The sequence below is a fragment of the Moschus berezovskii genome, chromosome 28 (genome assembly GCF_049115385.1).
Source record: "Moschus berezovskii isolate FMDL1 chromosome 28, NW_MosBer_1.0, whole genome shotgun sequence".
Taxonomy (NCBI): domain Eukaryota; kingdom Metazoa; phylum Chordata; class Mammalia; order Artiodactyla; family Moschidae; genus Moschus; species Moschus berezovskii.
The window spans coordinates 9983452-9996908 of record NC_142487.1 but is presented as its reverse complement, the minus strand read 5'-3'; the positions used below and the strand labels follow the sequence as shown (position 1 = coordinate 9996908).

The 13457-nt window shown below is 53.1% G+C and overlaps 1 protein-coding gene across 4 annotated transcripts in view; it reads right to left on the bottom strand.

The window, feature by feature from the left end:
- The window catches only part of MTCL1 (microtubule crosslinking factor 1), a 116749-nt gene extending 104919 nt beyond the window's left edge, over window positions 1–11830 (bottom strand). For all 4 annotated transcript variants that reach the window (XM_088833508.1, XM_055417187.2, XM_088833509.1 and 1 more), the window contains exons 1-2: window positions 10499–11830; window positions 604–828 (exon numbers count right to left, since the gene is read on the bottom strand). In XM_088833508.1, the coding sequence (XP_088689634.1) occupies window positions 604–828; window positions 10499–11548 (1275 nt within the window). In that variant the 5' untranslated portion in view covers window positions 11549–11830. The remainder of the gene's footprint in view (window positions 1–603; window positions 829–10498) is intronic.
- Between the last annotated feature and the right edge of the window lie 1627 nt (window positions 11831–13457).

Below are 13457 nucleotides of genomic sequence, written 5' to 3'. Positions count from 1 at the left end.
AGAGAGTCAATGGAATTCTCCAGGCCACAATACTGGAGTGGGTAGCCTTTCCCTTGTCTAGGGGATCTTCCCCACTCAGGGATCGAACCCAGGTCTCCTGCACTGCAGGCAGATTCTTTACCAGTTGAGCCACAAGGGAAGCCCAAGAGATTTCATGGGTAGCAACAAAAGATCTCATGTGAGATTATGAAGATCTCATGTGCCACAACTAAGGCTCATCACAACCAAATAAATTAACTTTTAAAAAAAAGACCATGTGTAAGTGGGTCCTGAGGGCTGCACTTCAGGTCTTACAGCCTTCTCAGCATTTCAGTTCAGTTCAGTCGCTCAGTCGTGTCCGACTCTCTGCGACCCCATGAATCACAGCACGCCAGGCCTCCCTGTCCATTACCAACTCCCGGAGTTCACCCTAATCTTTCCTTACAGAATCATCATCATAAATGATGCCATCTCTGCAGGTAATCAAACTTTAGATTCAAACCAAACGCTGACCTAAACTGGATCTCTAAGACACCATTGAGGCAAACCTGTGAAATTGTATGGGAACTCCCCCCGGCTTCTCTGGGGAAGGCACGTCCCGCCCACTGTCCGCCTCGCGCTCACCTTCAGGTCCTGCTCCAGACTCCGGATAAGCTCCCCATCCACCTGCCCGGTCTCCGCCACCTTCAGCCTCTTCTGCTCGGCCTTCCGGAGGCGGTACTGCAGGATTCGGCAGTTCTTGTTGGCGCGGTCCAGCTCCCGCCGCAGCTCCTGCAGCTGGTAAACCTCCTCCTCCAAGTAACTGTCTCTCATCTCTTCCATTTCCGCTCGGAGTTCATCCAACTCATCCTACACAAGCCAGACAGAGGGCACTGAGAAGCCAGGTCTATGGGACAGGACGAAGTCGCCCATCCACCCCTGCCCTGCAGTACTGTGAACTTTCTGCAGTCACCTGTCGACTTCTGGAAACACGTGTGCGATACAGCCCGGGGACTCCGGAAATTCTCACACAAGACAGCATCACCAGATGTCTGTTCAGGTCTCGTGGATCCAGAAACCAAAAACGAGCATGGCTTAGTCATCGCAGCCTCTCAGCATTTACCCCGCTCCCAATCTTTCCTTACAGAAATCCTCATCATAAATGACGGCATCTCTGCAGGTAATCAAACCCTAGATTCAAACCAAACGCTGACCCGATCTTGTGTCTCTAAGACACAAGCTAGGCAGTAAGATGAGTCAGACATTGCCTGAAAAGAACAAACTTCATGGGGCTCATCCCTATGAATTTCCCGGGAATTATAACACACCCGCAAATGTCCTTAAAATGCTGTTCCGCCACACCAATCTTGGAATTACGTGACTCATGATTCTAAAGATAAAACCTTGTGCGCTATTTCAAATACACATCGGTTTGGTTTTTTCCATTCCCCTGCCCTTCATCTCCCATCTCCACTCCACTCTGGGATCAACATGAAGACACTAGGATACAGAAGAAACCCGGGAGTTATTCCTGGCTTCCTCCTTCCCTCCCAGCCCAGCCAATGCAGTGCTGTCACTTCAACGTCCAACCTTCAGGGCTGTCTCCCCAGGGCTCCCACACCACGCTCATCCTGCCTCCATCCCTCTCTAGGGAGCCACAGCTGCCCCATGCCTCAGCACCAGCCTGCCCTCTCCCAGGGTCCAGGTGCAGGAGGCAGGTCACCTGTGATGGTTTCTCCTTAAAGAGCTCCTCCCCAGCTCGTGGCCAAGCTCACGGTAGGTAGATCAGTCAGAAGGCACATAATGCCCCTTACCCCCACTGTCTCTAGCCCCAGGCCCTGCCCCTCCAATCTGCGCTGTGCCAAGTCCCTTCAGTCATGTCCAACTCTGCAGCCCTATGGAGTGTAGCCTGCCAGGCTCCTCTGTCCATGGGATTTCTCCCAGGCAAGAATACTGGGGTGGGTTCCCTTTTCCTCCCCCAGAGGATCTTCCCGACCCAGGGATCAAACCCGCCTCTCTATCTCCCTCATGGCAGGCAAGTTCTTCACCACAAACGCCACTTTAAAGTCCCTCCGACCTCCTACCACCATCTAATATTATGTTTCTTTCTACTCTTCATCCGTCACCCACACGGAAAGGTAAGCACCAGAAAAGCAGACACCTGGAATCTCCTAGTGTCCAGAGCAGCGTGAGCCACACAGCAGGCCCTCAATACATATTTGTGGAATGAATACACTTGAACCTCGGTCAACACCTAGAAAGACCAGCTCCTAAACACAATGCAGACTGGACATCACCTCATATTGCTTTGTTCCACTCTTGTAGCCTGATTATAGACAGCTCCTCCAAAACCCACAGAGATGGCAGTAGCATGCAGGGTATATTTTCTATAATAAAGGCTTCAGTGAGGAGCAACTTAGAGGTGGGAGATTAAGAAAAGCGTTCTAGGAATTATCTTGATTAGTTTCACACTTGAGGGTGTAAATGCCTCCAGACTAGGATACTCTTGGTCATCTTTTCTTTTTTTTTGCGGGGGGGGGGAGCTGTGCCACGTGGCTTGTTTGATCTTAGTCCCCAACCAGGGATAGAACCCAGGCCCTCGGCAGTGAAAGCGGAGTTTTAACCACTGGACCACCAGGGAAGTCCTCATTCTCATTTATTTTGTTCAATTAACACTGAGGCTCAAAGGAAAAAAACGCTCCCAAACACGGACACCCTGACTTATCAGCTTTCATTCTATTCGGTTTGTTCCTGGAGTCTGGCCACCCTCGCTAATCCTGCATTTAGTCTCAAACACCAGGGATTTACTTACAATAAAGAAAAGACTTTCCCAACATCAGAGCCTCAGGTAGACAAGAAATTGACTAGTAGTAAACCTCCTGCAGATTATTTTATCCTGGATAAGATTACACAGGAGATGTGTACCAAACGAACTGGGAACCCTTGTGGAAAAATAACAAATTGGCACGAACAGGGTGTAAACCACTGTCCAGCCAACCCTACCGGTGTGCAGCCATCACCTGGAGGGGAAAGGGCACATGTGAGGCATCTGATTCTCCCAAAGGCCGCCTATAGGCTCTTCCACTCTGTCCACACCACCTGACCAAGAACATGACCCACTCAGCTGACCATGGCTCCAAGTGGGGCCCGTTTCAATGGCCCATGAAGGGGAGTAGATGTTAAAAATGAAAGCTTTACCAGCTTCCGAGCAGTCAAACGAATGTTTTTGTCTGCTAAAGATTCTTACAGAATTTCTGTACCAGTGCTGACAATCTCCTTAAAAATAAAAGATGCTTGGGAATTCCCTGATGGTCCAGTGGTTAAGACTCTGTGCTTCCAATGCAGAGGGCACGGGTTCGATTCCTGGTTAGAAAACTAAGATCCGACATGCCATGCAGTGGGGCCAAAAAAAAATTATATAAAAAAAATAAGGTGTTCTTATGTGTCTTAAGAAAGGTAACTCTTAGGGAATTGCCTCCAGCAGTTAAGACTTTGCTTCCAACGCAGGTGGTGTGGGTTTGATCCCCGGTCGAGGAGAGCTAAGATCCCATGTGCTTTGAGGCCAAAAAATCAAAATGTAAAGCAGATGCAATATTATAACAAATTCAATAAAGACTTTAAAAATGATCCACATTAAAAAATCTTTTAAAAAAAGGTAAATCTTAATGTTGAAAATGTTATGACATATAAGCAAATTTCATTTTTTTCTCTTCATGGAGGACCCTTCCTATAAATCTTGTTCCAGTAGGAAAGTTTGCTGGAATTGGGGTTTACTGGGTGGAACACAGAGGCCAGACAGTGGACAGAATGGACAGGCTGGGCTCTTCAAGGGCCTGGAGAACACACGGACTTCAGGAAGGGCCTTTCAACCTGCAGCAAAGAGGTTGTTTCTGCACTGAGCCATGAGAGCCTTGCCCTTGACCCAGCCCATGCCAGAGGAGACCAGTTACCACAGCCTACAAGCTTTCAAACAGGCCTGTGCATGCCATCCTCCTATAAAGAGTTGAGAGTTAGTCCTCAGTCTTCAAAATCAAGGTCAAGCATCTCAGGTCCCTTCTGCAAATCTGATTTGACGGTGAGAAAAAGCTTGATCTATGCAGAGGTGTCTGAATACAGTTAGTTAGTTATTACACTGGGTAACTAATAAAAATAGTTCAACATAAGCAATAATCACTATACATATCCAAGGGCACGCACAGATCTCCAGTGGTGTTGGGATCCCGTTTATGAAGGCCTGTGAATGCTCTTCCTTCTACTCAAAGTGTTGGTCTCCTAGTTGTGTCCAGCTCTGCGACCCCATGGATGGTGGCCCACCAGGTTTCTCAGTCTATGGGATTCTCTGGGCAAGAATACGGGAGTGGGTAGCCATTCCCTTCTCCAAGGGACCGTCCCGGCCCAAGGATCAAATCCTGCATTACAGGCAGATTCTTTACCATTTGAGCCACTAGGGCAGCGCTTTCCTTCTAGAAAGCTTGTCAAGTCATTAATGCTGAAAATTACCTATTACTCAAACATGAATTTTAAAATGTGACATAGTCATAAAAAAAACGTATGGTAGGACGTCCAGATTAAAAAAATGTTCTCTGGTTTTTCAGACTTTGTAATGGGGGGCCCCTCATCAACCCTAACATTAAATGCTAGTTATGCTCTCCAGATGCCTGCACCCCCCACTGTGGACTGAAAAAGCCTGTTCCAGGGCTAGATGTACCCACACCTCCAGATCACCCAGCAGGCCAGATGTAAACAGCTAATAGTTCTTGGCATAAATAACCACTAACATTAGTCGCCTTGAAAAGAAAATTAGGAAGAGATGGTAATTGCATGTATTTGAATCACTGCTTTTATAATTCATATTTTATCTAAATTTGTGGACCAGCAGACACCCTTTCTTAAGCACTTCGCCTTCGTTACTAAGCCTACAATAAGCCTGCAGGGACACACAGCCCCCACACGATGGACAAAGAGGCCAAACCCACGCTGGTGAACATACCCAAAGCCTCTCGGCTGATAACTGGAAGCCCAGCTACAAACCCAGGCTTTCTGGCTCCACACACATACTCTTTCCAGTAAATGGGAGAAATTATCAGCAACCACCAGGACACGTGAAACAAGAAGCTTTAAATCACACTTGCAAAAAGCCTGTCGGCGCAAAATAGTAAGAGCAAGCTAACGTTTAGAACTTGACATTGTCAACGTGTGGGTATATTCATTTTCACAACTGGTCCTCACCAAAGCACTGCAATGTGCAGAAAATGTATTAATACCCTCCATTTTTAAAATGAGCATACTGAAACCCTAAAAGTTTAAATTGCTTCCCAACACTTGTCTGTTGCAGAGACAGGACGAAGGCACGGTTTCAACTCTTCAAAGAGCCTTGAAAAAAGCAATTTTCAGGTTCAGTGAAAAGAAGTTATAAGAAAAGCAAATTACAAACCATGTAGGCAGGAAGCAGACATTTGAAAAGCAAAAACTATGATTATTCAGATTAGGGTCATGTTGGGAGAGCGATTTTTCAAACGAACATTACATTAATTTTCTGACAGCATGCTCTAATCTAGAAAACATTGTATCAAAGAACCTTAAAGATGTCTGCCGTTATAAATGCTTAACAAACCCAATCAAGCAGAACATATAATGTTTCTGGTAGACTAAATTTACATACGGTAAGTAAGAGCACAAAACTGTTGGTTTTTAGTACAGATAATAAGGAGAAAATTTCCCTTAATCAAGTTTTATATTGAATTAACAACAGGTCTGTCAGATACTCAAATGTTAGATCATTATCTCATTAAAAAGCTAATTTAGCTTTAACGAAATATACTTTTCAAATTTTGTATAGCATGAAACCTTGATGTACTAGAGAGCTCCCCAACTATTCCCCTTCACCTGCAGATAACAAATCAAGCTTTATTTTATACTCGTGAGTGTGTATATGTGAGCTCAGGAGTATCCAACTCTCTGTAGCCCCATGGACTGGAGTCCATCAGGCTCCTCTACCCATGGAATTTTCCAGGCAAAAATACTGGGTACCATTTCCTTCTCCAGGGGAGTTTCCCGACCCAGGGATTAAACCCGTCCCTTGCATCTCCCTGCACTGGCAGGCAGATTCTTTTATTACTTACTAGTGCCGTCTGGGAAGCCCCGTGTGTGTGTTTTCATATATATATATACATATATACATACATCAGATTTAAGAAATAATGAGGTACCATGTGTGCACTAGAATAAACCAAGATTAAAATGTCAAAGAAAATCTCTTTGAGAATAGTTTATCCACAAATACAAAAACCAAATCCCTGGTTTCATAGTAAAAGTGATGAAAACCCTTGATCATACTGATGATCTTATCAGACCTTAATTCCCTTTAAACAATTTAAAATCAATAACTTTAATCACTCCCTCTTTAAACAGACTCAATTTAGACAGTGAGCAGTCAGCTGGCTACTGTTGCAATAATTCCCTCCTCTGGGAGTTACAGACCCTTAACTATTGTCTACTGTAATATAAAAATAATCCACCTCCTTTCCCTCCTGTCAATGGAAATGTTCTCCACAGAGTCCCAGCTGAGGCTCAGAAGGCACAGGGGGGCTCAGCCATTGTTTACAAGTGCCAGTTCCTCCAGCAGCCATGGCCCCCCTGTGCCCTGGGACACATTATCTCGCCACCTAAGATGATTACAGCCGCTTGTCTGCAGGCTGAATAAAGAATGGGTGTGGAAAGCAGAAGGTCAGGAAAGAATAGGGACACTGTCTGCTCAACCTTCCAGAAGGGAGGGGGGTAGGCAGGGAGGAGCTGAAGCACTTTATGCTCAGAACTGTTTATTCTTGCCTCAGTGTCCACCCCACCCCCACCCCTTCCTGGCCATTCAGAGCTGGAATCTGCACGGCTGGATTTAACCAAATCATTGCAGATCCTGAAACTCCCAAGACCCCAAGAGAGAGGCAGGATGCCGATGCCGAGACGGTGCTGAGGCAGTGCAACCGCTGCACCCGAACGGCCTCCCCAGCAGCCCCCTTGAGAACTCACTGCTCTTCCACATTCCCATGGTGTCTGCTCTGAGCTAGCAGGCACTTTGCTTGTTTTCACCAAAAATACTTCTTAGGAGGTAACCAAAAGGGCAGAGCAAACTCAGCAGCCCTCCCCAGGCTGACCTTGGAGTCCCCCAGGACTGGGGCACTTTGGGGTACACTACTTGGGGGTGGGGGAGAGGTGTCATGCTTGCATCCTCCACCAACGTGAGAAGCATTTTCGAAATAGGGCAATAAATGCAAAGCAATTAAACCCTCCTGAAAAGCCTGTGGAAACAGAACATAATTAATATGTTCACAATGAGCTCCAGGGCTTGTCTGATTGTCTCTGAGCGCTGTAGCAAAGCACAGTGATGGTGGGCAGGCAGAGACCACGATGGCCAGCGTTTCTCGGACAGCCTGGTCACTAAGATGAACCTGAGTCTGGTCTGAGAAAGAAGCAAAGCCCTTTGGACAACTGACCTCAGTCTTGCATCTTCACTCCTGAAGTCCTCCAAATTACATGCAAGTTCATCTGCGGTCAAGGGCCACCAGGGCTTCTCTGACTGCTTTCATGCAAAAAGCCAATTACCCGGACTGAGTGCTTTCTCATCTAGTCACCCTGCTTCCCTGGTGGCTCAGTGGTAAAAAAAAAAATCTGCCTGCCAATGCAGGAGATGCTGGTTCGATCTCTGGGTTGGGAAGACACCGTGGAGGAGGAAATGGCAACCCACTCCGGTATTCTTGCCTGGAAAACTCTGGACAGAGGAGACTGGCGGGCTATAGTCCATGGGGTTGCAAAGAGTCAGAGACGACTTAGCGACTAAACAACAACATCTAGCCACCGTGGTGCCTTGTGATGACAGTATGACTCAAGGATGGCCCCATTCAGCTCCACACAACAGAAGGCGGGTGCTTCGCTGTTGACAGCTGATTTTTGGAAAAACACAGCAGTCTGCCTAAAAAACAAAATTCCACTTGAATTTCCCAATCAATAACACATCATCCTTAATTTTCTGCTTGATTACTCTCAGTTCATTCTTCTTAGTAACTTGAGTTTCATACAATAAATGGTGACAGAATTGACTCAAGAAAGTCTGTAATACTTGTGGTCACCATCCTCCAGAATATATCAAAGTAAAATTTCTGGGTGGAGTCTCCTCCTTCTAATCTCCAGAGTCCTATGCAACATCTCCTAAGGAAAGAGTAGGTCAGGGACTAATTTATCTGCCGTCTAAAAAAAAAAACAAAACACACTGGCGCACGCTCTAAAACCCATGTGCAAAAGCAGGCTTACAGCAAAGGTCATTGCTCTGTGAGGTCAGCGATGCTCCCAGCCCAATTCCACACATGTGGGCAGGCTCACTGACCCTTAGAAAAGTCTAGCAGGACTATTGTCTTTCATCCCCAAATTGAATGACTGTCACTTAAGCTACTGAAGAGCCAACCATGTAACTCACACATGTGTTTGTGATCAGCCTTATGTCCCAGCCTCCCAAGACTGCCTCTGCCTCTTCTCTCCTGCTGTCAGAGGAACCGCTGGGAGATGGACTCGGGTCAGAAACGTTCAGCCATGACCTCCACAGGAAATGGCAACTGACATTTCCCACAAATTACACTGCCAGGGGGGTCTGTGGGACCCCAAACAGTTCAGTGGAGAGGTGCTCACTGTGGCCCTTTTGCCTAAAAAGAGAGGTTCCCCAGAAAAGCTAAACGCTGGGTATGGCCCAAGCTAATAAGACAACTCTAAGGCAGGCGTGACTCTTCTCAGCCTTGATGGAAAAAAGGATGCATCCTGGAGCCGGGAGAGAACAGAGGTCTGGAGGCCGGGAAAATACCAGCTGCATCACTTACTAGCTGGGTGACCTTGGACGCAGGTACCTCTTCTTGGATCTCGGCAACTTTGTCAGTGAAATTAGGGTTGTAACAAATACAACAGCAACAATACCCTGTGTTGTGAGATTCGCTGAAATATCAGACACACCGGAGCAGACCAGGGCCAAACACCTACTTCCTTCACTGAGAATCCAAGGATGTGGGGAAAAAAAAAAAATAACCAGCTGCCTCAGAGTGAGCCCTGAAATGATGCTCAACTGCCTGCCTAAAGATCAGATGTCATGAGAAACATCTTTTGCGCTGAGACTACAAAACTCAAAGATGGTCTTTCTCTCCCTCAGGGAGCTTACCTCCAGGGCAGATTTACAAAAGCCCTGGTTTCCCAACAGAGTCATGCTAATACCGTGGCCCTTTCTCTTCCACAGCCTCGCATTTCACTCTGCTGTCTTATTACGTAAGAGTCGGCGACCGGCGCAAATGTACTATTGGAAACATTTCATTCGGAGTTCCCATCTGCTCTCTTTTCCCACCAGGATCCTCCTCTGCCTCTTTGAACAGGATAAAACCACAATGGGGGCTCAGTGGGTTAGAGCAGCCTCTGCGGCTTGGGTATAGGAACACTCCTCAGTCCACAGATCACCTCCAGGCACCTTAGAAGCCCACATCCTGTCCCACCAGCCACCCGGGGACCTCCATCAGGGAGAGGCAGCCTTTGCTGAAAAAAATGGGGAGAATCTCAAAACGCACTGATGGAGGACAGCCGCTGCATTTGGGAGGAGATATATATTTAACAGTCTTAACAGGAGGCGATTTACACGGTGGAGCTGTTGACTAACCTGAGCATCACAATAAATTAAGACAGATGCATTCAGTACCACCCTCCTTGCTTTGGAGTCACTCGGCGTGCCCTGACCTCCCCACCCCACACGGTCTAAATCCTCTTTTCTGCAGCGCCTGCTCTCCTCCTCCTCTTGGAAAACATGGAGTCAGACTTGTGCCCCAAACCACGACCCAGAAGCCACTCAGAGCAGGCCGCGCCGCAAAGCGCTCGATGGACGCAGAGGCAGCGAGTCCCTCGAAAGAGCAGGCGCGAGTGGCCTGACACGGACAAACCGGCTGGTGGACGCGTACAAAGGACCGGCCAGCAAGACAGCGTGGTCTCTCCACCCCAGGCCGCGCTCAAGGGACTCCTGAGCTGTAGGTTTATCACTGACCCGGCTGTCTGCGCCCGGGGGAGGCTCGGAAAGCCCCCGGCCTTCTTCACTGCGGGAAAAGGGGAAGACGAGTCTGCACCCTCCGAGACCCGCACTCGGCCCACGGGGTCCCGCTCAGAGATTCTCGGCTGGGGACAATCCGCGCCCACAGGTGAGGGCCCAGGGGGCCGCTGCGTCTCCAAAGAGCGGTCACAGCCGCCTCTCTAGTTAACGCAGCATCAACTGGGGCAGAGGCATCCGCGGGAACACGCGAGACTTTCTAGAAACAAGCTAAGTGGGTGGAGAAGCGGCTGGACCCACAGGTCTCGCGGCTCCTTCCACAAGTTTGGCTCGAGTTCCCAGCGCCCGGCGTGTCGGGCGCAGGAAAGTGACCGGCGCCGGGAAGAAGCGCTCTCGGGCCCGGGACGCCGGGGCTCGCGGGTCCCCGCCCGCACCCAGACCTCTGCCGCTGCCGGAGCACCTGCGGCGGGGCAGGCTGCGCACCTTGAGATAGTCATTCTCCGAGCGCAGCTCCTCCATCTCCCGTAGCAGCTCCTCCTCCTCCGCCGCCGGGACCAGCCGGTGCTGCTCGCCCGGCCCGTGCTCCCTGGGGGTCCCGGGGCCCGTTCGCTCTGGCGGGGCGCGCCCCGCGACATCCTCCACCACGCCCGGCCCCGGGGACGCCGAGGGGACCCCGCTAGGGCTGTTCCGACCCCCAAGGCAGGCGGGGGTCGCGGCGAGGAGTCCCGGGGGCTCGGGGCTGCCCGGCGGCGCCCCCCGCACTGGGGGGCTGGTCGTGGGGGCTCCTCGCAGAGGTTCCCGGTCGCTGGAGCCCGTGCCGGACTCGGCGTCGCTACTGGCGGCGGGCAGCAGGCGCTGCTCGTCGGAAAGAGGGTCGGAGGGGCAGTCGGAGAGATCGGAGCTGCTGTCCGTGTGGCTGATGCGCGAGCCGGGGGCCGGGGAGCCGGCTGCTGAAGTCACGGCGAGGATCACGGCGGGGACCGCCACGGCGGGGACCCGGGGCCCGGCGGCGCGGGCGGGGACCGCTCCGGAGGCGCGTTTGGCTCTGCGGCCCTTGGCAGCGGCGGGCGGCGGCTCGGCCCCGGGCGGCGGCTTCCCTACCCGGGGCAGCGGCTCGGCGGGCGCCGCGCGTGCCACCCTCCTGGGGCCCGGAGCGGCCTTAGCGCCGCCCGCTGCCCTGGCCCCGGCGCCCGGCGGCGGCTTGTCCTTCGCGCCGGGGGCGCCGCCGCTCCGCCGGGAGAGGCGGCCGGGCGCGGCCGGGGGCCCCGGCGAGGGCGGCGCCTTGCCCGCGAGGCTGGGAGAGCGCGGGGCGGCGGGCGCCTGGGCTCGGGCCGAGGAGGGAGCGGCCGGGCTGGGGGCCGCGGGCCGGCCGTGCAGGTCTTTGAGAAACGGTCTGGCTGGCGAGGGTGCGCGGTGCAGCCGTCTCCGTTCCGCCAGCGGGTGGAGGTGGTGGTGGTGGCGGTGGTGCTGGCCGGGCGGCTGCGGCTTCGCGTCCTGGGCGCCGCCGCCCGCGGGGCCGTTCAGCGTCTCCATGGCCGGGGCCCGGGCCGCGAGCAGCAGCTCGGGCGCCGGATGCTCCGGGCGGCGGCGGCGGCGTGCAGCCTCCCCGCGCGCCCGCTCATCACTGTCCGCCAGCCCCGCCCGGTCTGCGCCCCGCGCTCCCGCGCCGCCGCCGGGCCCGCACCCCGGCCCCAAGGATCCCTGCGGGGTTCGCCGCCGTCTCCGGTCTCCCCGGGCCGAGGTCACCGGTGCTCTGTTCTCCCGGCGCGGCGGCTCCCAGCCTCTCGCATCCCCGGCAAGCGGCGCGCCAGGCTCGCACACCCGCCCGAGTCCGGCGGCGGCGCTGGCGGCGCGCTCCCCGCTCCAGCGCCCTGCTCCCCGCCCACGGCCCGCCCCGCTCCCCGCCCGCCCGGGCCCGCGCCCCGCCGCCCTCCGCCGCCCGGTGCGCATGTCCCGCCTCCCGCCAGCCGGCGCGGCGGTGGGGGCGGGGTTGCGCTCCCGGGCGGAGCGCGATCTGCGGGCCCCCAACCCTCTCCGCCTGGGACCCTCGTGCTTGTCGGGGCGCGGGGGACAGTGCGGGAGCTGGGGGAGGGAGGAAGCGGGCAGGCGCAGAGGCGAGGTGGGGTGGGAGGAGGCTGGAGGCGGGGGAGGAGGCCGGTGTGCCCTCTGAGGGGTGCGCCTCGGGGTGCCGGCGTGGAACAATGCCTCCCACAGGCCCCTGCATCCAGCCTGGCCTCCCAGGGCCTCCGAGTTCCGCCCCGCCGGAGCTGGGCCGGAGTCCATACTGCATTGAGGACCGGTGTGACCACCACCACTCCCAGCCCCTCAGCGCCCTATCGCGTCCGAAGGCGCACGGAGCTCCACAGTTGGCACCCAGTGGCCTCTGGAGCCCCAGGGAAGAGCTGCTGTCCGACGCAGCTCACCGAGCTCCGGGTCAGTAAGGAAACTCACATGTAGTGTCGGCTGCGAGCCAGACCCTAGTAGACGCCCCACAGGCATTGTTTCATTTCACCCTCGGAACAAGCCCGACTCTGAACTCCTTCTGTCTTCTCGAAGGACGAGGCGTGGGCGCGGGAGGTGAAGTCAGCGCAGTGGCCCGTGCACGCTGGCCCGGACTCACACCCGGGCTTGTACAGTCCTCAGCCCCACACGCCCGGCCCTCGGAGAAGGAGGCCAGTAGACCACTGGAGAGTCTTAATGTGGGCCACTGACCTTTTCAAACCTCTGCTCCCGCCCCTGTACGATTAGAAAGTACCTCCACCTGAGCGTGGGGTCTGATCAAGGATGAGAAAACACTGTGTCAACTGTAAAGTGCTTTTCAGTATCAGTGAGTGCAGGTTTTGTCCCAGGTGTTGGATTGTAATAGAGAAAAACCTTCTTATTCTATTACAAGTTAATCACTAAAGGCAGGTTGCTATGAGCTTAAGTTATAATGGCTTGCCCATCTCTGGGAACCCCACCTGCCAGGGAATGAGCTTCAGGCTCCAACACCTTTGTTAAGCTCCCAGAAGATTTCCTGGCCAGGCCCCACCTGTGAATGCCTGCTGGAAGTCAGAAATTAACACACACCCCCCTCCAGAGTTGGGCCAGAAACCCGTCTCTATTCCCTCCGCCTTTTAGTATATAAGAAATCTGAATCCTAACTTGGGGGAGATGGCTCTTTGGGACAGTAGGCCATTGACTTCTGGGGCTGCTAGCTTTTCACTATTCCTTGTGCCAACAGCTCATCTCTGGACTTACTGGCTTGTCAGGCAGTGAGCCGAGTGAGCTGGGACTCAGTAACAGGATGGTGGGTAAATATCCAGGGAATAAGGATCAGTCTGCCATTCTAGCTGGAGGCAAAGGCAGGCAGTGCTTACAAGTTGCTGGGGTGGGCAGGGACTCTGAGCCCGGGTGAGTGCCTAGGATGTGTAGGTGAGTGCCCAGGACATGTTCAGGGCAG